Source organism: Hipposideros armiger, unplaced genomic scaffold (genome assembly GCF_001890085.2).
Source record: "Hipposideros armiger isolate ML-2016 unplaced genomic scaffold, ASM189008v1 scaffold_156, whole genome shotgun sequence".
NCBI classification, from domain to species: domain Eukaryota; kingdom Metazoa; phylum Chordata; class Mammalia; order Chiroptera; family Hipposideridae; genus Hipposideros; species Hipposideros armiger.
The window spans coordinates 3,381,413-3,409,172 of NW_017731506.1; the positions used below are offsets into that span (position 1 = coordinate 3,381,413).

The 27,760-nt window shown below is 38.7% G+C and overlaps 1 protein-coding gene across 2 annotated transcripts in view; it reads right to left on the reverse strand.

The window, feature by feature from the left end:
- Window positions 1-23,819, reverse strand: part of DTWD2 (DTW motif tRNA-uridine aminocarboxypropyltransferase 2) — a 116,656-nt gene extending 92,837 nt beyond the window's left edge. For both annotated transcript variants that reach the window (XM_019651237.1, XM_019651236.1), the window contains exon 1: window positions 23,579-23,819. In XM_019651237.1, the coding sequence (XP_019506782.1) occupies window positions 23,579-23,796 (218 nt within the window). In that variant the 5' untranslated portion in view covers window positions 23,797-23,819. The remainder of the gene's footprint in view (window positions 1-23,578) is intronic.
- Window positions 23,820-27,760: the final 3,941 nt, after the last annotated feature.

Below are 27,760 nucleotides of genomic sequence, written 5' to 3' on the forward strand. Positions count from 1 at the left end.
TATAATTAAACATTACTAATAATTATTATGTAAAATAATATAGATAACACTCCCTCCTTGGGTGGCATATCAAATGATAATGCATCAGTATATGTGATATCCTGATAAAAAGGAGTTCCATGACATGGAGTGTTAACAATGGCACCCGCAAAGAATCTGGAGTGAAGAAAATCTAATTACACAATCACAATAAACATGGCAGAGCTCTTCATACTTCCAGTTCAAACTCTTCATTAGAGTTAAAAAACCTAATCAGATACGACAGCAACTTTTAAAAGAAGTAATTATTTGTACTGTGGATTCACATTTTACAATCATGAACAATGAACCTAACCATAAGTATATACTCATATTATGCCTCAAAATAATGGAAAATGATAGTATGATTCCATCACAATTAGCAAGTTTCTTTCTTTCTTTCTTTCTTTCTTTCTTTCTTTCTTTCTTTCTTTCTTTCTTTCTTTCTTTTTTTTTTTTTTGACAGATCCTGCCTCAGGTTTATTTGTACAAATAGCACAGGAGGACACCAGCTCCATGCAGACAGCAGCCCAGAGATCACACCAGACCTTTTATAAGTGCTATGAATAAGCCACTGATTTTGATACCTTTTCAAAAGCACATCGGCAGACAGGGGGAGTAAGACATTTTTAAATAGTTTACTTCACCAATATCTCTTCCTTTTTAATATCTATTTTTGTGTATGTTTTATGAGGCACATCACACATTAATATATAATCACAGATAAATATACCTATTAATAGATATACCATAGTTGGTTAAAAAATATAGGTAGTATACCTATTAGAATTACATCCTAGGCCGGCCGAGTGGCTCAGTTGGTTAAGAGCTCATTCAAGAGTGCGAGCTCTGAGCAACAGGGTTGCCAGTTTGATTCCCGGCCTGTGCTGAGCTGTTGCTGAGTTGCCAACAGGTGGCAGAATGGCTCAGCTAAAAAATATAAGAAAAAATACTCAACTTTCCAGCAACAAATAAATGGTACATTGATGAAAACCACTTTTTTAGGGGCATCAAAATCAATAGCTTATTCATAGCATTATTGTATTCTCTTATGTAGTAAAGTAACACTAACTTAAATATTATTCTCAATTTTCCTTTGCTCTGTTGAATAAATGGACTTTACATAAAATTAGGAGGAATACTTCCTTAATCAATGAGCTATACTGCCCCTTCATTTCGTGCTAATCTTTGTAAATATTTGTACTGAGGGACAACTGGTTCTTGGAACCACTAGAACCTTTGACTCCTTACTTACCGGGATGGACGTTCTTGCTGTTCCCTTTTGTTGGCCAAGTGGATAAGGAGCATAGGATTCTGCTACACGTGGACCTGGAGGCTCACTGTGATAAATCATGTGGATGTTCTTTTTCCACTCAGTCCTTATTTATTCAGTATCCAATATCCAATATGTGCACAATTTGGGTCATAGAAAAATAATTAAGAAATTGTTTTTTCTCTGGAATCTATAGTGAATGTGAGAGAACTCTTAACCAACTGAGCCACTCAGCCAGCCCTAAGTTGAGTAGTTTTGAAAGCCCTAGGATAAAAATCTCCATCATGAGGCAATTTATTTATGGTGACCTGTAGCATTTATACAAGCAAAATTATTTACTATAGAATAAATAAAGAAGGCTATAAAATGCCCTTAATCTCTGAATCTAGAAAAACTACCCTAACAGGAAAGAAGTTGACTAACAGCAAAATAGACCAATTTCTTAAATAATAATAATGATATTTCAAGGAGAGGAAATGGAAAAGAGGGAAGAAAAAGAGGGGAAGGGGGACGGAGAAGGGAGAGGAAGAAAAAGAAAGGAGAATGAGGAGGAAAAGGCAAACAGGAAGAAACTAAGATTAATTGCACACTTTTGTGTTAGAGGCATTATGCTAAATACTTTACCTTCATTTAATTCTCATAAAACTTGTCAAAGAGAGGTGGCATTATTGTCCTAATTTACAGATGAAGATACCGAGGCTTAGAGAAGTTAAGTAACTTTCTCAAGAGCAAACAGAACTGGGGCTATAGCCCAGTTCTGTCTTAATTCTAAACTATATGCCCTTAATCAAAACATTTTGTTGGTTCCATGTAAGCGTTTAACGTTCAACATAAAGTTGTAACACATAATTCTACCTAGCTTCCCTATGTCCCAGAAGACCTAGCACTAGAATTAAAACATTAGGTAATAAACAAAATAAACCTAAGAGTCTGAAAGAGATGACCAGGAAGCAAAAGGTCAAGGCCAAAACATTCATAAAATTCTGCAGTATATAATAAAATGGCTACAAGTAATGAAGGATATGTGGTTAAAGATACAGAAGAAATATGAAAATCCTAACCCACAGGAATCTAATAGTATTATAGAGAAAACAGACAAAGAAGAAGAAACAATTCGAAGTTGGAAGACAGTAGGAAGGTTGAGAAATGGTTGCATGCAAGGCATGGTATTTCAGCTGGACCTTGAAATGAGGATTTCAGACAGCAGAGATGAGGAAGAAGCATTTGATACAGAGAATAACAGAAGAAAGGCATACAGCAAAACATAAAAACACTGTTTTGGGGAGTAGCTCGGGGTAGCTGGAGAAAGGGGTTTGTGAAGGGTATGGTGGAGGAAGAGACCAGCAGGGCAGGCTGAGGTCTGACCCGCAAGACGCTGGATGTCACACTAGAGTCTTGAGTCCATTCTTTTCCTAAAATATAATCATGGAAGATCTCCATGAAAGAAAATAATTAGGCCCTGATGTTAAAAATCTAATTAACTTTGATGAAAAGGAATTGGATAGATGACAAACTGGAGGTTGCAAAACTACTTCAATTAGTGCAGGACTGTAAAAATTCAGGACAGAGCAATGGCCCTGGGGAAAGACAGGTACTAAAGAGTAGTTTAAACAAATACCACCTCTACTGTGAAACTCAGGTAGTGGGTCCCTCCCACCTCTATCCTCCTAAAAGAAAGGTAGGTTAGAATGAACCCTGTGGTACTGAATGGAACTCATGGTATGTATGTATATGTACTGAGTTGTATGTACTTTATTCACATTATAATTACAATTGGCTTGTACTCGTATATGTTTCTCCCCTTAAAATTCCTTGATGGCAATAGCCAAGTTGCATTCATTTTAATACCCCCAATACCTAGCTTGCTGAAAGGCTAGTTTGGAGGCAGTCACTCGCATTCCTTGGTACCCTGGCTATAAAGCTATCTTGTTACTACCAAAATCCCACAATGACTCCTAACATCTTCATCAGTTTCCTACACATATAGCTAGATGGAACTGTTTCTCTACTGCTCTGACAGATTTATAAGATTAAACCTCAAAAGAAGGCTATAAAATGTTCACATTTAAAAAGTACTGGACTATTATCTGGTGTAGGTGGGTGGGTGGTGGTTGTCACAAGATGTTATGAGGAGTTTCCACGTGTTATACATTTCTGTAACAACTTTTCTACTCATCATACACCACTTCTGTATTAAGAAAAAAAAATGTTTTCAAATGGTTTGGCGGTTCCTCAAAAAATTAAAAATAGAACTACCTATGACCCAGCAACTCCACTTCTGGGTATTTATCGGAAGAAATCCAAAACACTAATTTGAAAAGATATACGCACCCCTATGTTCACTGCAGTTCTATTTACAATAGCCAAGATATAAAAGCAACCCAAGTGCCCATCAATATAGGATCAGATAAAGTGGTACATATAAATAATGGAATATTACTCAGCCTAAAAAAGGATGAAATCTTACCATTACGACAACATGGATGAACCTAGAGGGTATTATGTTATAATAAGTTAGACTGAGAAAGATAAATACCATATGATCTCACTTATATATGGAATGTAAAGAACAAAATAAACAAACAAGCAAAACAGAAACAGAAATATACAGACAACAAACTGATGGTTGCCAGAGGGGAGCTGGGTGAAAGACATGAAGTGATTAAGAAATACAAATTGGTAGTTACAAATAGTCACGGGGATGTAAAGTATAGCATAGGGAATATGTCAATAATAATCATGTATGGTGTCAGCTGAGTATTAGACTAATTGGAGGGATCACTGCATAAATTATATAAATGTCTAACCACTATGCTGTACACCTGAAACTAATATAAAATAATAAAAAATAAAAATAAAGTAAAATAAAAACCCAATTACAGGAAAAAAAAAGTGTTTTCAAGAAGCACTCCAGGTTTCTCCAATAATCTGTGGTTTTCAGGTCTTTTCACCATAACATTTTCTTATGATCATACTTATTAAAGTCAGTTGATGATATGCTACAATGCCAGTCCTACTCTTTAGTACATATGTAAGACAAAGTCAGAAATAATTATGAAAGGAAAAGATCAGGGGTCATACTGAAGTTAATTAAATGAATAAAATCACTCACTATTAGAATCTATCTCCTGGTATGCTGCTTTTCTTAACAGTTCTCCAGAATTAAAAATTAAAATCCAATCAGTAACAGGGGTATGGGTTTAGCAATTCTGAAACAACTTCATGTGTGAACTGTGGTTAAACAAATAATATGCTATATGCTACTGATAATGTTATAGATATGCTATAGATAATGAGAGCCAAGTTTCTCACTGTCAAAGAAAGAAGTTACGAATAAAGAAAGGAAGGCTAGAATGAACCCTGTTGTATTGAATGGAAATCATGGTATGTACGTATAAGTATTGGGCTGTATACACACACACACACACACACACACAGATTCAGAAGTAGAAACAGATGCATAAGTCAGCATATATACACGTATCGTATCTATCGTATCATATATTGTATTGGGTCGTTGGGAAAGTTGTGACGTATTTTTCTATGTTTTTCAAAGAAAAAATGTGTCATGACTTTCCCGACGACCTAATAGCTCTGTCCACTGATAAGATGGACATCCCAGTAACAATGAGCACACCTAGAGCCCAGATCTTGGTTTCTAATACCATTCTCCAATAGCCCAGGGCTTCTTGGACAATTGCTAACTCTAGGTCTGGGACAGGTAAAATGCAAGGTGAATCTGGGTCATCTAACGGTGCCAAAAAGAAAGTTCTCAAAAGATAACCTTCTCAAAAGCCTTCCAGGAGCCAACCTGAAAGAGCTCCCAATGGCCCAAAAAGAACAATCTCAGCAACAAAATAAATAACAATACTATTGGATTATAATCCAGAGAATAAAATAAATATCCATTATTTCATACAGACATAAATAAATTGAATAGGAAGAAACAATTCTTCCATATAGAAAAATTCTAATTAATAAATTAGAAATAATGATGTAAATAGAAAATCAGAACAGCAGAGCAATAATTATTGCAGGCAAGATCGACTGATGGATGCAAAAATTAGTGGGCAGAAATTTGAAGAAAAACAGGATATTTGCATAGTCTCAAAGTAACCCTTCCCCAAATATTTATTAATTGCAAAGAGGAAAAGAGTAACTTTATATAGAAACACCCAGCAGACACCATCTTTGCCAAGTGATCAGGGTTAATGTCACCAGGAATAAGGCATATCAACATCATGTAACTCTGTGCTAAGAAGGACACGACACACTGTAGTTATTTCTACCAGAAATGCATAACCTCATTCTAATCATGGAGAAAACTTAAGTCAAACTCAAACTGAGAGACATTCTATAAAAACAAATGACCAGTACTCTTCAAAAGTGTCAAGACCATGAAGAACAAGAAAGTCCTGAGGAGTCATCACAAACTAGAGGAGACTGAGGAGATATGATAATAAATGCAATATGGAACCCTGGGTTAGATCCTGGACCAGAGAAAAAGGACATTAGTGGGAAAATGTGAATTCTGAAACAGTTAATAGTGTTGTATCAGCAACGTTCATTTCTTAATTTAGATAGCAGAACTTGTTGGGAGGTAATTCTCCATAGGTGTCTTGCATCTCTGTATGTCTTACGAGTGAGGCACTAACCACCCTTTTGTTCTGGGCTATCTTTTCAAAGATGTTTGTAGGTTGAACTGCCTTGAAGACAGAGATAAGTCCTCCCACTGGAGCGAAGTGCAGGTTTGTCTTGCAACCCATTATAAAAGATTCGGGAACCCTACACTCAGGGTTCTTCAGCCAAGATGCAAAACCGCTAGGTGCACAGCGTCCACCTATGAAACCTGCATAGGACTTGGGCAAGAAGAGGAGAGAGAACAAGGGAAAGCGCAAACCATGAAGTTCATACTAGATGCCGTGCCATGAGCAAAAAAAGTCCTTTGTCTTTAACCCAGGAATCTAATGTCTTTTGCCAGTATCCACGAAACTGTTGCAGGCTTATTTGTCCACTTGCAAATAACATAAAATCTCAGACCCTTTACAGTTCATGATAGTACTATTGTTATGTACAATAACCATATTGGGTTGTTGGGTGAAAGGTATATGGGAACTCTCAGTTCTTATTTTTACAACATTTCAGAAAGTCTAAAATATTTTTAAATTAAAAATTAAATCAATGAGTAGCCAAATACCAACTCTTCCATCCCAACAAAAAAGCATCATCATTATCATCATCATCTTGCCACTGTGTAATTTGTATATGTTACATTAGATTATCCTCCCAAAGAATTCATGATTTGTTGGGCTGGGGGAGGGGGGGCGCGTAGAAGAAATGGGTGAAAGGTCAAAGGGTATACAAGCTTCCAGTTGTAAAATAAGTCAGTCATGGAGATTTAATATACAGCATGATGACTATAGTTAATAATACTGTGTTGTTTTATTTGAAAGTTGCTAAGAGAGTAGATCTTAAAAGTTCTCATCAGAAGAAGAAATAATTTTTTGTAACTTGTAAGGTGACTAAACTCATAGTGCTGATCATTTTGCAATGTGTACAAATACCAAATCATTATGTTGTATGCCCAAAACTAATACAAGGTTGTATTTTAATTATACCTCAATTTTTTAAATTCAGGATTTGCTAGAGCAATGATAATCCCTGCATTTTTCAATGATTTCTTCTGTTTGAGGGTTTGCATTAAACATTCAATTTCAAGTACATTAAGGGTTATATATACACCTTGTTTGTTAACTAAGGTGACTGTGTACCATTGATTTTGTGGAGAAATTGGAACCTTTGTATATTGCCAGTGGGCATGTAAAATGGTTGCAGCTTCTATGGAAAATAGTTTGGCAATTCCTCAAAAAGTTACACATAGAACTACGATATGACCAAAAAATTCAATTCCTACGTATATATCCAAAAGCAGGAACTAGAATAGATATTTGCATACAATGTTCATAGCAACGCTATTTACAATAGCCAAAAAGTAGAAACAAACCGTGTCCATTAACAAATGAATGGATAATGGATTTACAAAACAATGGATAATGGATAAGCAAAAGTGGAATGTGCATACAATTCAGCCGTTAAAAGGAATGGAATTTTGATACATGCTATAGAACATGTATGGATCTTGAAAACATTCTAAGTGAAAAAACAGACATAGAAGAACAAATACTACATGATTATACAAAGTATCTAGAATAGGTAAATTCATAGAAACAGAAAGTAGAATACGAGTTACCAGGGGCTGGGGGCGGTGGGAGAGATGGGAAATTACCACTTAATCGGTACAGAGTTTATGTGAGGAATGTTTAAAAAGGTTTGGGTATAGGTAGTAGTGATGCTTACACATTAACATATTTAATACCACTGAACTGCACACTTATAAATGGTTAAAATGATAAATAATATGTATATATCAACACAATTAAAACAAAAAAAGACTAGCTTGCTAAGTAACATGTCCACATAAACAAACAGATCAGACACGTTTCTATCAGGTCAGTCCCTCTAACCCTTTACAGGGAGACTCATTCCATAGCTTTTCATTTTTTAACTTAAGTAATCCCGGAACACTTCTACTTACTTCACTTCACTCCTCCCTCTTTCCCACAACCTTTCCATTAGGCTTCCAATGGAGAAAAAACAAAATACAAGCAAACAAACAAAAAATTCAATAGAGGAAAAATAAATTCCTATCAACAATATCTTCCAATTTGCCTTTCTGAGAAGTGAGGAGCCACTAATAGAAATGAGAAGTTTACCGTTGGCAAGTAAAGAATTCAGGAGGTAAAAGCTCAGTCTTTAAAAAAGACAATAATTAAAATTGCTCATCCCAAAATAATAAAAAGTAGCCATGGAGAAAGGAAAATGAAAAGAATGAATTAGAAGAAGACAAAGAAAGACACCTCATTGGACTCATTTATTATATACAATAGGAAAACACAATCATACTGTTCATTTCAGTATAATTCATCATTATGTGGTATACTAATAAAATATATGAAACTAAAGCAACTCTACCTCTTACTAGTCACCTGACCTTGAGAGTCTACAAAAAAGAATAACTATTTAATTCACAAAGTTGTCTTATGTATTGAATAAAAATGCATATAAAAGCACTTTGTAACCTGTGAACTTTTTAAGTAATACCAAATTTTAGACTATGCTATTTCTGAATGTGTTTTCTCACTACATAAGCACTAACAGAACTATGAATTATTAATTTGGGGCAAATGTACTTTAAAGGATTAATGTGCTTTGATGTCCTTTGAAGAAATCTTCTATCTATCACAGGGTAATAATATAATTCTTATTTTTCTTGGGGAAAATAAATCAAACATTTTAAAAGCTCTAATGTGGTTTCTAAAACTGGTCACTCCTCTTTGGAGACTTAATTAAAATTAAGAAAAAAATTCCCTTTTGACATATATCATCTTTGCTCAACTTTGAATATATGATTAGCTTGCACAACAATTTATAAATCAGTTAGCTTTCCACATATATTATGAATGAATTACTTCAAAGAATAAACACATTTTCTACACTAACAGGAAAGAAAAAAGTGATTTTCTCTTGGGAATATGATACTTTTGATATGCACAAAGAATTAAGTTTGCAGATTATCTAAGTTTTTACCCTAAAAACTATCATCAATAATACAGTCAATTTTAAATTTACCAAAACAGCTTATTTTCTTTCTTTTTTTATTAGTTTCAGGTGTACAAAACAATGCAATAGTTATACTTTTCACCCCTCACAAAGTGACAACCCCCCTCCCTCAATCCAATGCCCCCCCACACACAGCTTATTTTCCAATTGTAAATGTTGATACCAATTTAGCCGTCTTAATTATTCTAATCTGCCTTAGGAATTACTATTTTCCACTTTTATCTACCAAACTTGCACACTGATTTACCCTGCTGCTCAGACAGACTAGCCACAATGACGTACATAAGACCCAGAATCAAAAACAACTGCCGGGCCGGCTGAGTGGCGTGTTGGTTAAGAGCTGGCTTGGGACACCAGAGGTCCCCGGTTTGGATCCCACATATGAGCGCCAGTGACACTGCCCTCCACAGCTAAGATGCTGAACAACAGCTCAACCTGGAGTTGCCAGCGATGGCTAGGCTGCAGCCACTGCTGCAGTGGGTTGCCATGGGCTGCCGTGTGTAGCCAGCAGCCAGCGTGAGTGGCCAGCAGCCGCAGTGAGCAGCCGTCCAGAAGCCAGCGACTGATCTGCCTCGCCCTGGAAGAGCGCAATGATGGTGCCAACTTGGTCCAGTGAAGCAACGTCCTCCACAACTAGACTGAAGAACAAAAGGACAGCAACTTGTCTGTTCCCTTTCCCCCAATTGCCCAGCACTGTTCCCATCCCCCAATTCCCCAATAAAATTCTTAAAAAAAACAAAACAAAACAAATGCCTACAAGGGGCAGGAAATTAATCATAGGTGAATTAAGCAGGAGTGACTGGGAGCTAACGTGACCTGGAAAAATCACGCCCAATCTAAAGGGTATAACCAATACACGGCTCAGGAAGGTGGTCCCCAAGCTGCGAGATGTTCCCATTCTCACAGAAGCTAGAAATCTGGATTTTTATATAAAACAGTTTGATTTTTAACTGTTAGCAACTAAGTTAACTGGTAAAATACAGTTAAAACATCTGTGGGCTGCCAGTTGTGGCTCCTAACTTCTTCTTAAACACACACAGTCTTCCCTCCTTCCCTCTCTCATGATTTTATCCCCATCACTGTTTTCCTCCTCAAAATCCAAGCCTAAGAATAAGGAAAAGGTTAAGCTGTGGAATTAAGGGGCTAGGTGTTGCTAAAGGATACAGACTTGGAACGAGGAGATGAATAAGTTCTGGAGATCCAATACACAGCATAGTGATTATAGTCAACAACACCAGATCACACACTTCCAAGTTGGTAAGAGACTAGATCTTACATCTCAGCACAAAAAAAAAAAAGAATTGAGAGTGACTCAGAAACATGGCAGCATGAGGGGTTCCCCTTGATCTCTCCCCTTGAAGTTACAACAAGTTGAACAGCTGTAATTCAACAAAGGATTCCCTATGCAGCACATAAACAGGTTAGAGAGATCCCATGCATCGAAACATCCGAAGGTGGGTGAATCGAGGTGAAGAGGGAAGAAGGGAAGGGAGAAGTGCAGAGACAGGGGCCGCGGGATGCACCCCGGGCCTCACTGCGGTCCCAGGAGAGGAGCGGGGAAACTGAGACTGCAGGTGCACTCTCTGTGGCCCCAGCAATCCTGCCTGAGGCATCAGCATATAATACAGCTGAACCCAGCTATAGAGGCAGAGACCTCAGGGAAAGACTAAAACACTAAATACAGAAGTGAAATAACTATGGTCTAACAGCACTCATTTCCAGGCAGGAAACAAAATCACGGAGCCTGGCTGCCTCCTCCAGCCTCCCAGAGCTAACCTCCCCTACACTGTTCCAGTGCTAGCAGCGCTCCCCAAAATAACTGTAGCAGTATCGGATTAAAGAGCAGGATATCTACAGCCCTGAGAACTGGAAACACAATTCCTGAGCAACAGACACACACAGCTGCTAATTCCAGTGACAGAGGAAGAGATACAGGGGCGAGGCAGCTGTGGTCCGGCAGTCACCATTACTCAGATGAAAACAAAGCCACAAACACATCAGCCACCTCTCCTGGCCCACCCTGTCCTCACCTTTCAGGACTGATTGTAGCAGGGGCACCCAAGGCTGCTTAGGCAGCAAAACTCTGTATCTGGCTGCAAGGGCAGCACTGGGATTTCAGGGGCTCAGAACCCCATATTCCAAAGGGGGTGGTGCCCAGAGGCTTAGACGACCTGGTCACAGAGGACATGCCCACCTCCAGGAACTCTTCCACCATGAGAAGCTGCAATAGGGAAAGAGAAAGTAAAATATTCTAGTGTTACCTACTGGAAAACAAAATAAAAACTTCATATCAACCTGCTGTAGAATTCACTCCCGTAGATGCTCACAAAGAGAAATAACCCATTAATTACCATGAATAACCAAGGTAGCAAGGCAGCTCAGAAAGAAAATGAAAAATTTCCAGAAAATAAATTTAAAGACATGGAAATATGTGACTTAAATGACAGAGAGTTCGACACTGCAGTTCTGAAAAAACTCAATGAGATGCAAGAAAACTCAGGCAGTTTAATGAATTCAGAAATAAAAATCAATGAACAAAATGAATACTTTACCAGAGACTGAACTTTTAAAACAGAACCAAATAGAAATTCTGGAACTAAAAAACTCAATAAAAGAAATGAAAAATGAAATGGCGAGCTTAGGAAACAGAGCTGATCAGATGGAGGAAAGAATTAGTGATACTGAGATAGAGATCTGGGAATGACACAAATGGAAGAAGAGAGAGACGTGAGAGTTAAAAGAAATAAAAGAACGCTCCAGGAACTATCTGACTCCATCAGAAAGAGCAATATAAGAATAATGAGTATACCAGAAAGAGGAGAGAGTGAACGAGAAGGGTACAGAGAGCCTTTCCAAACAGTAAACGAGAACTTGCCAAACGTAAAGAAATATTATAACTGGATCCTCGAATCCAAGAAGTAAACAGAACACCTAATTACCTCAATCCTAAAAGGCCTTCGCCAAGTCACGTATCAAAGCTGTCAAAAATTAATGACAAAGACAGAATTCTCAAGGCAGCCAGGGAAAAGAAGACAGTAACCTAGAAAAAGCCCATTAGATTATCATTAGATTTTTCAGCAGAAACTGTACAAGCCAGGAGGGAGTGGAATCAAATATTCAAACTATTGAAAGAAATTACTAGGCAAGATAATATATCCAGCAAAGTTATCCTTTAGAGATGAAGGAGGAATAAAGACCTTTCCAGGTATACAGAAGCTGAGGGAATTTTCCACCACAAGGTCTACACTACAGGAAACACTGTAGGAGGTTTTTCTACCTGAAACAAAAAGATGAAAGGATACAAAGCTATGAGTAAGATTACTAACAGAAAGACAGAAGCAGAAAATGGCAAACCCTACACAGAAAATGGCACTATACACTTAAACATAATGTAAAAGGTAAAGAAGATAAAAACATTAAAAAAAAGAAAAAGAGAAAAAGACAATTTGCTACTGCAACTCAGAAATGAACTCACAGCATAAATAAGCACAATTTGTGACAACAAAAGCATAAAAAGGGAGGGGTAAAAGTCTGAATTTGCAAAGGGAAATGGAGATCAGATGTATGTTGAAGAAAAAGGACTACTGTATTTATGAAACTTGCTTTTACATAAACTTAATGGAAAATAACTCAAAAAAATTTGAGAACTGAGGCACAACACATTAAGAAAAAAGGGAAACTGCAGAAAAAAAAATCATAGCATATCACCAAACTAAAATAACAGACAGAGGGGTGGCCAGATAGCTCGGTTGGTAAGAGCACGAGCTCTGAACAACAGGGCTGCCAGTTCTATTCCCACATGGGCCAGTGAGTTGCACCAGCAAGCTGCACCCTCTACAGCTAAGATTGTGAACAATGGCTCGACCTGGAGCTGGGCTGCCGTGAGTGGTCAGCAGACTGCATGAGCTGCTGTGGGCTGCTGTGAGCTACTGTGAACCATGGTCGGTAGCAAGAATGAGTGGCCGGCAGTCAGCGTGAGTGGCCAGCAGCCAATGAGAGCTGCCATGAGCGGCCTTCTGACAGTTAGCAACCAACTGCCTCAGCCGGGTAGAGCACAATGATCATAACACCAACATGGGCCAGTGAGCAATGTCCTCCACAACTAGACTGAGAACAAAGGCTCAGAGGTGGGGGGCGGGGGGGGGATAAAAAATAAATTAAAAAAGTAAAAAGTAAATTAAATAAAATAACAGACAGAAACACAAAAGCAAAAAAACAAAGCAGACACCAAGTCACCAGAAAACAAAAGATAAAATCCTCCTATATCAATAATTACCCTAAATATAAATGGGCTCAACTCATGAATAAAAAGCATGGAGTAGCAGGCTGGGTCAAAAAAAACAAACAAACAAAAAAAACCTAACTATATGTTGCCTTCAAGAGACACATCTTAGATGCAAGGACAAATACAGACTCAAAATGATAGGGTGGAAAATGATACCCCAGGCAAATGGCATTCTGAGAAACGCAGGTATATCCATACTTATGACTTCAGTATAAAAAAGGTAACAAGAGACTAAGATGGACATTTCATAATGATAAATGGGACAATACAACAAGAAGACATAACATTTATCAATAGTACATATGCCCCCAATCAGAGAGCACCAAAATATATAAAGCAACTACTAACAGAATAAAAGGAAGAAACTGACAAAATCACAATCATAGTAGGGTACCTAAATACACTATTGAAAGCTATGGATAGATCATCCAAACAGAAAATCAATAAGGAAATATCAGCCTTAAATGACACGGTAGACCAAATGGACATAATTGACATTTACAGAGCCTTTCATCCTAGAACAACAGACTATATGTTCCTTTCTAGTGCACATGGAACATTGTCAAGGATAGACCATATATTGGGACATAAAACTAGCCTCAGTAAATTTAAGTAGATTGAAATCATACCAACCATATTCTCCAACCACAACACTTTGAAGCTGGAGATCAACTGAAAAAAAAATGGGAAAAAAACACAAATACATGGAGATTAAACAACATGCTATGAAAGAGTTAGAGAAGAAATAAAAGCAGAGATCAAAAGATACATAGAAACAAAAGAAAATGAAAATACATCATATCAAAATTATAGGGATACTGCGAAAGCAGTATTAAGAGGAAATTTATATCATTACATGCTTATCCCAAAACAAAAAAAATCCCAACAACCTAACTTACATCTTAAAGAATTAGAAAAAGAACAAATGAAACCCAAAGTCAGCAGAAGGAAGAAAATAATAAATATTAGAGCAGAATTACATGAAATAGAGAACAAAAAGGACAATAAGGAAAATTAATGCAACAAAGAGCTGGTTCTTTGAAAAGATTAATGAAATTGACAAATACCTGGCTAAGCTCACTATGGAAAAAAGAGAAAAGACACAAATAAACAAAATCAGAAATGACAGAGAAGTCATGACAGATAGCACAGAAATACAAAAGATCATACAAGAATACTACAAATACAAAGAATCATACAAGAATACTATATGCCACCAAATTCAATAACGTAGAAGAAATGGACAAGTTCTTATAAATATATAATCTTCCTAGGCTGAATCACGAAAAACTGGAAAATCTAAATAGACCAATCAACAGCAAGGAAATTGAAACAATCATCCAAAACCTCACCAAAAGCAAAAGTCCTGACCATATGTCTTCACTAGTGAATTCTACCAGTCAAAGATCTTTTAATAGCTATCCTCCTCAAACTTGTCCAAAAAATTGAAGAAGAAGCAATACTTCCTAAATCATTTTATTAGGCCAACGTTACCCTGATATGAAACCCTGGTAATGATAACACAGAAAACTACAGACCAATATCTCTGATAATACAGATGCAAAAATCCTAAACAAAATATTAGCACATCAAATACAACAATACATTAAAAAGATTACACATCACCATCAAGTGGGGTTCATTCCAGGGGCACAAGGGTGGTTCAACATATGCAAATCGATAAATGTGATACACCACAAAAAAAAAATCATATGATCATATCAATAGATGCAGAAACAGCATCTGACAAGATACAACATCCATTTATGATTAAAACACTTAATAAAATGGAAGGAAAGTACTTCAACATAATAAAAGTCATATGCAACAAACCCACAGCTAATATTATACTTAATACTGAAAAACTGAAAGCTTTTCTTCTAAGATCAGGAACAAGACAGGAATGTCTCTTCTCACCACTGTTATTCAACATAGTATTGGAAGTCCTAGCTAGCCAGGGCAACCAGGCAAGAGAAAAATGAAAGATATCCAAGTTAGGAATAAAAAAGCTAAATTGTCATTTTTTTCAGATGACAGAATTCTTTATATAGAAAACCTAAAGACTCAACAAAAAAATATTAGAAACACTAAACAAACACAATAAAGTTGAAGGATACAAAATATGTACAAAAATCCACTGTGTTCCTATATAATAACAATGAAAATTCAGAAAAAGAAATTTTAAAAATAATTCCATTTGCGATTGCAAAAATAATAAAATACCTAGGAATAAACTTAACAAAGGATGTAAAGAACTTATACACTGGAAACTATAAGACATTTTTTAAAGAAATTGAATAAGACACAAAGAAATGGAAAGATATTCCGTGCTCATGAATTGGAAGAATCAACAGAGTTAAAATGGCCATATTACCCAAAGCAATATACAGATTTAATGCAATCCCCATCAAAATCCCAATGGCATTCTTTAAAGAAATAGAACAAAAACTCATCAAATTCGTATGGAATCACAAAAGGCCCAAAATAGCCAAAGCCATCCTAAGAAAAAAGAACAAGGCTGGCAGTATCATACTCCCTGATTTCAAAATGTACTACGCAGCAACAATAATCAAAACAGCAATGGTACTGGCAGAAAAACAGACACACAGATCAAAGGAATAGAACTGAGAACCCAGAAATAAGCCCACATATATATGGCCAGATAATTTCTGACAAAGGAGCCAAAAGCATACAATGGAGTCAAGACAACCTCTTCAATAAATGGTGCTGGGAGAATTGGAAAGCCACATGCAAAAGAATAAAACTAGACTGCTTTCTGTCACCATGTACCAAAATTAACTCAAAATGGATCAAAGACCTAAAAATAAGACACGAAACAATAAATTGCATAGAAGAAAGCATAGGTACTAAAACTTATGAACCTTGGGTTCAGAGAGGATTTTATGAATTTGACCTCAAAGGCAAGGGAAGTAAAACTAGAGTAAATGAGTGGAACTATATCAAGCTAAAAAGCTTCTGCAAAAAAAAAGAAACCATCAACAAAACAAAGAGGCAACCAACTAAATGGGAGATGATATGTGCAAATGAGACTTCATATATATATATATATATATATATATATATATATATATATATCCAAAATATATAAAGAACTCATACAACTCAACAACAAAAATACAAACAATGCAGTTAAAAAATGGGCAGAGGACCTGAACAGACACTTCTCCCAAGAAGACAAACAGCCAACAGATATATGAAAGAATGCTCAACTTCACAATCAAAACCACAATGAGATACCACCTCACAACTCTTACAATGGCTATCATCAGCAAGACAAGTAATAACAAGTGTTGGAGAGGCTGTGAGGAAAAAGGAACCCTCATACACCACTGGTGGGAATGTAGATTGGTACAACCATTCTGGAAAACAGTATGGGGGTTCCTCAAAAAATTAAGAATAGAATTACCATACATTCCAACAATCCCTCTTCTGGGTATCTACCCCAAAAATCTGAAAACATTTATCAGCAAAGATATATGTATCCCTATGTTCACTACAGCATTGTTCATGGTGGCCAAAACATAAAAACAACCAGAGTCCTTCGACAGATGACCAGATAAAGAAGATGTGGTACATATATACAATGGAATATTACTCAGCCATAAGAAAAGATGAAACTCTGCCATTTGTGAAAACATGGATAGATCTGGAGATTATCATACTAAGCAAAATAAGTCAGACAGAAAAGTTAAGAACCATTTGACTTCACTCATATGTGGGATATAAAACTAAAAGCAACAATCAAACAAGACAAACAAAAACTCATAGAAACAGACAACAGTTTAGTGGTTACCAGAGGGTAAGAGGGGACGGGGGTGGTAGATGAGGGTAAAGGGGATCAAATATATGGTGATGGAAGAACTGATTCTGGGTGGTGAACACACAATGCTATACATACATGATGCATTATAGAAATGTACACTTGAAACCTATATCACTTTACTAACCAATGTCACCCCAATAAATAAAAATTTTTTAAATCAAATTGATAATTATGTGATGATAGCTAACACTACCTGTGGTAATCATATTGCAATATATTAATATATCAAAGCAACATGTTGCATACCTTAAATTTACATAGTTAAATGTCAATTATATCTCAATTGTCTTTAAAAAGGAACTAGAGAATATCAAAGTTCAGGCAACTGGTTACTAAGCTTGAAGTAACACACTTCAGCTTAAAAAGCATGAAAATCAGAGCTACTCTTGCAGTCTTAGTGGCTCCACTTCAACTGGTGACTACAACTACTCTGCAAACAAAATCATAAGTCTTCTTCAGTGAGCATGGAGCAAGGTCAAGTGCTTGTATGAGCTGGAAGCCAAGTGGACTGAAACTGGAGACCCAACTCTGCTACTTGCTTTACCTCTACCTCTTCATCATGTAACAATATCATCAACTTTAGGACGTTGTTATAAGTAATATCGTATATAAAATACCTAGGCCTGGTGGTAAGCTGCAGATGGCCACTGCTCAGTAAATTGGTGCTAAATACATTGGTGTGGTTTATTATAATCCTTACAACTCTGTAGTTTTAGGGAAGAAAGCACTGCAGAGAAAAATTCCTGTCTCAGGGTCCAGCTGTGTCAGTTTGTGTGCAAGCTCTCCCTACTATTTCCCTCCCTCAGACAGATTAAAAAAAAAAACACAAAAAAAACTCTGTATTTAGACAGTATTCTATTATTCTTATCACCAATGCTTTGCAGGTAGCTTCTACCTACTGTCCTCAGGCTCATAGCAATATCCACAGAATATATAAAAACATAATTAAGATGTCTAGCATCTTTACTGGAATGAGGCCCTAACTCTACTTAGTCAAGCTTTTTACCACTGCGTCACCATCCAGTTTGCTTTCTTTTTTTTTAAATAAAATAGAGTGTAAATTATAACAGCTAAAAGCTACCTATAGAAGTCAAGCTTGCCACCACCATTCAAATGTACTTGTAAAAATACTTCAGTGGCCAGGTTTGTTGGGTTCTAGTGTATTAGGCTCAAACTCCCTAACAAAGATTATCTGGTCCTTCCCAGTGCAACCACCACTAATCTCTGCAGCCTCGTCTCTCACCTCCTTTCTGCCAAGCTCTCCAAATACATCATATTCTATACACTATACCACTGTACATGCTGTTCCCTCTAACAGAAACATACTTTTTATAAAAACTGCATCTTGCAATAACAAATTAATTTGGGATCTTTTAAAGAATATTCCATTCATGTTTAAGATACGAGGTGTGATCAGAAAATACGGTAAATGCTGCTATGCAGTACCATCCAATTGAAAGGCAAAGATCTTCAATACAGGAAGCAGCACATCAAACCTTAGTAACAGTGTGTGACAAGTTTCAACTTGTTTGGTGTAGTCAGTCAGGTGTGAGCTACAGTTGAAAGAAGGTGTATTTTAAAGTGTGGTGTAACTCATCCTCCATCATAACAATGTTCCGTGTCACACATCGCTTCTGGTATGGCAATTTCTGTTAAATAAAAATATTACAGTGTGTCCTCATCCACTATATTCACCAGATCTGGCACCATGTGACTTCTGGCTCTTCCCCAAAGTCAAAATGATTCAGGACATCAAGGCAGCCATGACAGCGCAACTAAAGACACTCACGAAAGGACTTCGAGAACTGCTTCAGAAAGTGGCAAGAACAATGGGATAAGTGTGTTCAAAGCAAAGAGGCATACTTTTTAAAAAAACATCCATTGTAGTTTTTGATCTGATAAAGTGAACTGAAATTTTAAGATGCTTAATCATAGAGTTAGGAGGACTATGGGTGGAGCTGGGCCCCTTGTTAACTCTGTAATCCTGACTTCCTGTTTATCCTTATGGTAATTTCTGGGGGAGGGATCATAATAAAGGGATTAGCCATCTTGGAACCCGGGTCTTTTTGCCTCCATGTGGGCTGCTGGTTGGAGCCCGTGTCGGGGGTGTGCTTTCTCACACTGTGGTAATGGTCTTGCTTCTTTTCCTTTTCCCGAATTAACCTTTTCTTTTGTGGATTACTTCAAGAGTTAATTCCCCCAGTCAACATTTTGTGGGCTCGTCCGGGATCCAGAGGAACAGAACTCTGATGATTTCTGACCTGTGAGCAAAAACCATGGTGCCTAACCGAGCTGTCTTGCTCGATTCTTTTGCTCCCTGGCTTAGAAGCCTCAGGTGAGTTTTCTCTCCTAGATCTGAACCAATGGGTTTTTGCATCTGGCACTCTCCAGACTTTATTTGAATTTTTAAAATTTTTTTGTTCCATTTTGTTTCTTTCATTTGTTTTGTTTGTTGTGTGTGTGCATGAATGTGTTAAGGCCTACCCATGACACATTGGCTTGCTTTCTTCAGAAAGCAGGCTGTTTCTTTTTTTGAGACAAAAAAAACTGGCTTTCACCTAACATCCATTTGGGATAAGAGGTTATTTCTACTGAAATTGGTCAGTTTAGCCGATGTTAGATCGTGCTGTCTCAGTGAAAAGTTAACGGAGTGCCACGTAGCTCAGCCGATAACCGAACTCCCTGAGAGTTGGTTATTTGCCTGAAACTGGCTCTAGCCTTCAGTCTGATTCCCAGTGATTAGACTGTTCCAGAGTGAGAGTGGAGCAAACCGAAGATTCCCAGTTGGCTTGAGTTGTGAACTGATTTTGGCCCAGCGCCAGCTCAACTTGTAACTTAAACTCCCTAAGAGTTGGTTATTCGACTGGAACTGGCTTTTAGTCTTCTTCCTGGTTGTCAGTGATCAGACTGTTCCAGAGTGAGGTGGGCTGAAGACCTGCAGGTTATTTGAGTTGTGAACTGTTTTGGGCCCAGCATTTAAAATGGGGTCTCAAATGTCCAAGCCTCCTACAACTGTCCCTCCTCCAGGGACACCAGCTGAGCACATGCTCACAAACCACAAAGAATTTTCGTGCACGTATTCAACTAAATGCGGATATCTGACTAAGAGTAATCCTAGAAATCAGTGGCCACTTTAGGGAACTTTTGAGATTTCCAAACTTGAATTTCTTAAAACTAAATTGAATGGTAACAGTGTTGTAACTGAGAAAGAGGAATAGAATGCATATTTAGAGTAGTATATGGAAGCTGCCAAACAGGACTACAAATCTAAAGTTGTCGGTTTACAAAATAGAGTCTCAAATTTAACAAAAGCTGAGTTACAAGCCATTGTAAAGGAGTTTCCTATAGTAACTGAGGATTCTAATAAGTTTGCTAAGGAGTTTGATATTACTATTCAAGCTTATCAGCCTGGGTTTTCTGATTTGTACCAGCTGATCCATATGTTGGTTCGTGAAGGCCACACTAAACATTGGATGAGGATTGCCAGATGGGAACATCCTGAAAGGGATTTAAAAAAACAAACCACCAATTATTGGCAGGAAGCCAGGGAACTTGCTTGAAAGCTGCATTGCGCAATTCCCAAGGTTTTTCCAAAGGCTGTTGACTGGAACAAAATTCACACTTGCTCACAAAAGCCTGGCAAATCTGTTCATGACTATTATTAAAGATTCCAGGTCATTTTTAAGGAAAATTTCGGTCTTCCTTCTGATGCTGGCCACACATGGACAGTTTTTAATTCCTTGTTTGTCAATGAGCTAAATAAAAACCTTTCCGTCCTGATTAAGAGATCCAGGATGGGATGGGGAACTACGCCTACCCGAGAATTGGTAACTTTGGCTAATGAACTTGCCAGTACCCTAGACGAGCCGCCTAAAAGCAAAGTCGCCAAGACATCTGATTTTCAGCCGTGGGAAACGAGTGGCCCTGTGGGTAACCAGAGAACTCCAACTTTTTGCCATTACTGCAAGGAGCAAGGGCATTGGAAAACATTGCCATAAATCGAAGCACATATGACGCTCTCTGTCTACTAGCCAATCTCTTTCAGGCCTTCCAAATTCCCAGTGATGGGGCTCCAAGAAATTACAGATTTTTTTTCAGTCCTTCCCCTTAATCATCTTGAGAAAAAACGGGTTTACGTATCTGAACCTATTCCCTCTGTCTAGGTCCCTTAAGCGATAAATATTAGCGTTGTTTTCTCCTTAGTTCTTTTGCCCCTACCCATTTATTAGACAGAGACTTCTTAGCAAAGTAGCATGGTGGATTTTCTTCCTCCTGAGTGACTTTCAATGCAATATTTACTCATACAAAAGTAATGTATCCCATTACATGTTCAAATAAAAATTCATACAATAACCAAAATAATACGAATGTGTAAATGTAATTTAAAAACATTCAAAACTGGGCCAGCCAAGTGATGCGTTGGTTAAGAGTTGGCTTGGGCCGCCAGCTCTGAGCAGCAGGGCCCCAGTTCAGAATCCATAAGAGGGCCAGTGACACTGCACCTTCTACAGCTAAGATGGTGAACAACAGCTCGACCTGGAGCTGGGCTGCCGTGAGTCTATGGCGACGGCGTAGCCTGCAGTGGGGCTGGCTGGCAGTGGGCGTGAGCTGCCATGAGCGGCCATCCAATGGCCGGCGAGCAACTGCCTCTCCTGGAAAGAATGCAATGATAATACCAACATGGACCAGTGAAGCAACGTCCTCCACAACTAGACTGAAGAACAAAAGGACAGCAACTTGTCTGTTCCCCTTCCCCAGTTCCCCAATAAAATCTTTTTTTTTAAAAAAAACACACTTTTTCTGAGGTCTTAGAATCCAGCCCTGGGAAAAAGTTAAGATGTTCACCGTAGGATACTCCAAGTACTCAAGTAGTGACGACATTCAACCAGTCTGCACTATTTCCCTTAGAATTCTTTTCTCCTGGCTGGATCCTCCCCATCTTTCCAATCTCAATATAATGCTATCTCCTCAGAAATCCTTCCCAACAACATCCTCCTATTTCCTAACATAGCATCCCATTTTTTTTCCTTTATGGCTGTTTTTTGTTTGTTTGTTTTGTTTTTGGGGTTTTTTCCCCCCAATCTGTAATTACATATTTGGATTCTTGTTTACTGGTTTAGTATTCGTATTATAACAGACTGAACCCTCCATATGGACACTGATTCCACTGCATTACCAGTGATTACCAAAGCACTCACTAAACACTGGTTAAATGAATGCATAAGTCCGGTGCTCAGAAGGGTATGGGCTACAGATATTGGGGGAGAGGTGCTATTAATTTACCCATGAAAACTGGTAAGATCACCTGCGAGAAGTGTGTGGGGTTAGGCGAGACGAGAATCTAGAATCAAGACCTGAAGAAGCCCAACAGGCAAAGAAGACAAGGGCAGAGAAGTCAGATAAACCAAAGGGAAGTCAAAGAAAAAGGATGTTTCAAGAAGTAAGTATTCAACTGAAAAACGCTGGGAAGAGTTCTAGTAAAAAGGGAACAGAAAAAGATCCACTGGATTTCATCTCATGAAAATTACTGGTGATTCTAGTGAGCCCCATTTCAGGGCAGTGTAGAATCTGAAGACAAATTGCAGGTTGCAAGGTGAGGAACAGAGGCACTATCAAATAGTTAAAATTGGGAAGGGCAACAGAGAGATAGGTGATAGATGGAGACCTTCATAAGCAAGGAAAATGATCCTGAACACCCAGGAGATAAAGGGAATAGTGTATCTGAATAGCATGAGATTCAAACAAGTAGGAAAAGCAATCCTCAGAAACGTGAAGTACCATCAGCACAATGAGGTAATCTTGAAAAGCACTTAAACAATCGGACACATTGTAAGTATTCAATAATGTTAGTTAATTGTTGGTGGTATTGATTTTTTCATAAATTGTCTCTTCATTAGACTGTAAATGCCCCCCAAGGAGGGCAGAGGCAAAGTCTGTTTTATCCATGCACGCATTTCCAGGACCCAGCACAGTGCCTGGCACACAGTAGGTGCTAAATAAATATTTCCAAGTGAATTCAGATTTCTGAATACAATCCTACCTATTGTAATAGCCGCTTTGATTGCCTCTCTCTCCTCTAACGCATATTTTTTTATTTGTGAGATGACTATGTCACTTAAGTATAAAAGTGTTAATTAACTATTACAGGTATTGCCATTAAGCCTTACTTCCCCATCAGATTCTTAAGTTTCTTGACAGCAGAACTTACATCTGTTCATCACATGACACGTTCGGTGCAGGAAGAAGCTAAATAATTATGAGCCTGGATAAATGGCTTGTTACAAAAGAACTGCTGTAACAAGTTATTTCGGTTATCCCAAGGTCAACCAGCGCACCCACCACCGCCCTAACCGCGGAGATGCCAGAGCAAGCGCTCCCCGGGCTGAAGTCGCAGCAGCCGCCTTCCCGGCAGGGGGCGCTGCAGCCTCCTCCGAAGGCCGCCTCGGGTCTTGGTCCCCGCCCCGCGCCCCGCAGTCACCTGCAGCGGCTGCACTCGGGCCTCCGCTCCGCCCGCTCCACTGGCAGCTCCCATAGCCCGTCCGCACTGGCGCCGTCGGCTTCCTCGCCCAGACCAGACGCCGGTGGCGCTGTGCCGTCCTCCCGCCGCTCCTCCTCGTTGGGCGTCTGAGATGCCGAGGCCGCAGGCAGCCACGCCACGGGGTCCCTGGCTGCTCGGGCCTCTTTCTGCGGCTCCATGGCAGGCGTTCAAGTCTAGCTCTCACACAAAGTCCCCTCTGCCGCCGGAGGGCGCCACACGCTGCAGAAATCGGCTCGCACCGTACGGCGCCACGCACGCACGCAACGTACGGGGGCGGATCTCCATAGCTTATGCTCGAGGTCCCGCCCCGCAGGGGAGAAGAAACGAGCCCATTAATCAGTGGCCAGTGGGACCTTTCACCTAGAACCTGATAGGAAAGCATGGCTTCTTTGGGGGAGCAGGTGAGATTAGGTTAGCGTCCCTGGGACAGGTAAAGGAATCAATCCCGTCTGTAAACACCTCAGGTAGCAAACCAGAATAAACCTTCCTTAATTTCACTTCTTTGCAGGTGAAAATAAGATGGAATTCTGCATCCTCCGCCTTAACAAGACACTTCAAAAATTAGCTGTGTAAATGCGCTTGGCAGTTGCAGCAGCTGATGTACGTGATAAAGACCAACGCAGGAGAGGTTCTACCGACTGAAAATTGGATTCACTCTTGTCTGTCTGTGCACATTTCTTGCTCTAGAAGGGCAGGAATCTGTCCTGAATCTTGTACTTGGTATTTCCCCATGGCATCAAGCATACAGTTTACGGTAGACACCAATTAATTGTTAAATGAGGTTTTTAAATTGTCGGAGGCCCCTAAGATCAGGAGGCAATAGAAGGGCTGAGATATGGATGAGAAAACAAAGCCATAGAGAACGACCTTGCCCAAGTTTTTACAGCTCCTGCATAATAGCCGTATAGCCTGCAGTTTTTTAAAAGCCAAAATGAATTCCACCTAGAATGAAAGTCGAAAGACTACGTGCCCAAATGGATGCTGATTCTTTTCATTTATTACTACTTTATTACTTCTTAATACAATAGATTTATCACTCACAGTAATAGACCAATATTGTATTTCTTAAAGTGTTTGTTTCACTATTATTAGGCTTTCGGTTGCCTGAAAATCAAGCTTGTGAATAGAATACAGGGCTATTGTTTTCAAACATCTTGCATTCCATCCCTCTGCAAAGAGCACCCATCATTTCTTTTGGAGTACTCTGAGGGAGGAAGAGGAAAAGGCTAAAACACTCACCTGGTAATGGATGTAGGATTTGGGAGATAATCAAAACCCAGACTGTAGAAATGAAGATAATCAGAATATAAAGAAATATTGACTGCAGATTTAGTTTGGAGAACCAACTCTTTAACTACCAAAATTAAATTTTCATGTGATAACCTTTAAACTGTTCTCTAGTTTCAATGTGTGAAATTTTCTCTTAAGTCATTTAAGTTCCCTCCAGACTCCCAATTATGAGATATGTGAAGGCAAATGAGTCCTGACATTCCTTATATTTAACACCCCATGTCAGATGATTGGCTCTCCCCTTCAAAGTATTAGAAATCCAACCGTTTCTCTCTCCTACTACCTCTGCCCTGGTTCAAGCCCCCATCATCTCTTGCCTAGGATTTTGCCATAGACACATAAGGGACCCCTTGCTCCATCCGTGCTTCTTTATAGCCCATTCTCCCAGAGGTTGACCAGAATCAAAGAAAATTCCCATGTAAGAGGGAGACAGCCAGAGTTGGGGGAAAAAAGAGTTTCCCCCTCTGGAAAACAAGAAATTCACCCAATATCCAGGTTTACGAACCCTGACCTTGAAAGCCTAAGGAAATGTATCCCCCACATGGCCAGCGGCTAATTTATGTGAGACTATCAGCCTGGGACAGACCCTGGTAGCAGAATAAAGACCACCAGTGACCCAACCTCAGAAATGCCAAGACACCAAGAAGGGGAGCAAAAGTTTCTTTAAGGAATACAACCAATTTACCAGTGTAGGAATGTTACAAAGTGATCTTTTGAAATGTTAATTTCTCTCCCAACTCCTAGTAGCTAACAAGACCATTATGATTCTTTCCTGAGTGTGTGTGTGTGTGTGTGTGTGTGTGTGTGTAGGGGTGAGGATGGATAATGAAGATTTCTCCTAACTGGGAAAAGGACAAAGGACAACCAAAACCCCACCCCCATGTCCTAGACCCAGGTTTCTCAGCCTTGTGAAGATCTTGCTGCTACCACCAGAATATGTGAGATCACGATGGCAGGAACAATGGCATCTCATTGGTACCAAATGATGACAAAAGGTCCAAGAGTCCTCCCTGATGCTTTTGCTGTGAAAAATAATACAAATGGAGCCACTTTCAAATGGAGTTGGAGGTGCCATCTTAGAGGAACAGACCTTTATGTTAAAACTGGTCAAAATAATCCTTGGACTGGGCCTAAATTTGTACCCCCAAATAACTGTTTGCAAAGATAACAAGAAAGAAGATACTATGACCGCTGGACTGAAAATTAAAGACCTTCTTTAGAATTAGTATCACTGGGTTAGTTTATCTGTACCTACAGAAATTCCTTCTATTTATGTAATTCTTCCCCTTCCCTTTCTCATAAATGCCCTCCTAATTGGTACACTATTTCTCCCTAAAATACTGCTTCCCAAATACCTATTGTTTTGGATCTCAAACACTTGTTGCTTCTCACTTTGACCTTTTATTTTTAGGTTAACCTGGCACATGGTAAGATCCTTGGGAACTTGCATATCACTGGTAGAGGAAAGGGCTTTAATAGTCTCTGGGTGGCCGGCCAAGTTGCTCAGTTGGTTAAGAGCTCACTCAAGAGTGCGAGCTCTGAGCAACAGGGTCGCCGGTTCCACTCACGGCCTGAGCTGAGCTGCCAACAGGTGGCAGGATGGCTCAGCTAAAAAAAAAATAGTGTCTGGGACTGAGTACCCTGCCAGCCCAACAGAATGAAGGTGTTCAATAAAAGTTTAAATAAACTTTTATTTAAATAAAGATAAAACATTTCTTTATATAACATGTTATAACAAAAGATATTTTTTTCTATTGCTCCTCTAACAAACTACCACAAATTTAGTGCTTTTAAAACAATACATATGTATTAACAGTTCTGTATGTTAGGAATCTGATACACACACACACACACACACACACACACACACACACACACACCCATACAGCTAAAATCTAGGTGATAGCAGGCTGCATTCCTTTGGAGGCTCTATGGAAGAATCCATTTCCTTGCTCATCATTTAGGTTGCTGGCAGAATTCAGTTTCCTTGTGGTTGTCATTTTCTTGCTGGCTATTATCAGAAAGCAGTTCCCAGCTTCTAGCGGACACCATGGAAGACAAACCATTACCTTTACTAAACTAGGGTCATTTTTGTCTGAGCTTCAGAATTAAATTGACCTAAGACAGATCAACAGAAGAAAACCATACAAATTTATTTAACACAAGTTTTTTTGTGATATGGAAGTCTTCATAAGGCATGAAGACCCAAAGAAATTGTGAAACTAATTTGCTTTTATATTAGGTAGAACAAAGGCAACTGCAGAAAAGTGACTCAATATGTGGACAGGCTAAAGGAAGGTAAGAATTATTTTAACAAGGTCTGTTTGTACAGAATTCTCTTGATCTCAACTTCCTGTCCTTGATAATTACTATGTACTTTCCTTATGGTATAAAAAGGACATTTTCTGTATAGGAATTTCATCGCCTGCTTTTATGAAAAATAAGGAGGATCAGAGTGTTTTTCTTGTATTTGCTGTTTTTCAAGTGCCTTTAACACAAAATGGCCAATACGCCAGAACAGCATATATTTAGAGTGGCATGTTCTGGACTCCTTCCAGCTCATGGCCCCCATCCAGCATCTTCAAAGCCAGTAATGGCAGGTTGAGTCCCTCTCGATTCAAATCTCTCCTGACTCTTCCCCATAAACACCTCTTTGACTTCCTTTTCACTTCCATTTCCACCCAGCTAATCCAGGAAAATCCTTGTTTTAATGTTATCTGATTAGCCATCTAATTCTATCTGCAACCTTAATTTCTTTTTGCAGTGAGAAGTATCAACAATCAAAGGCGTAACAGCAGGGCATGCAGCTCCTGAGGGCCAAAATCTTGCCTT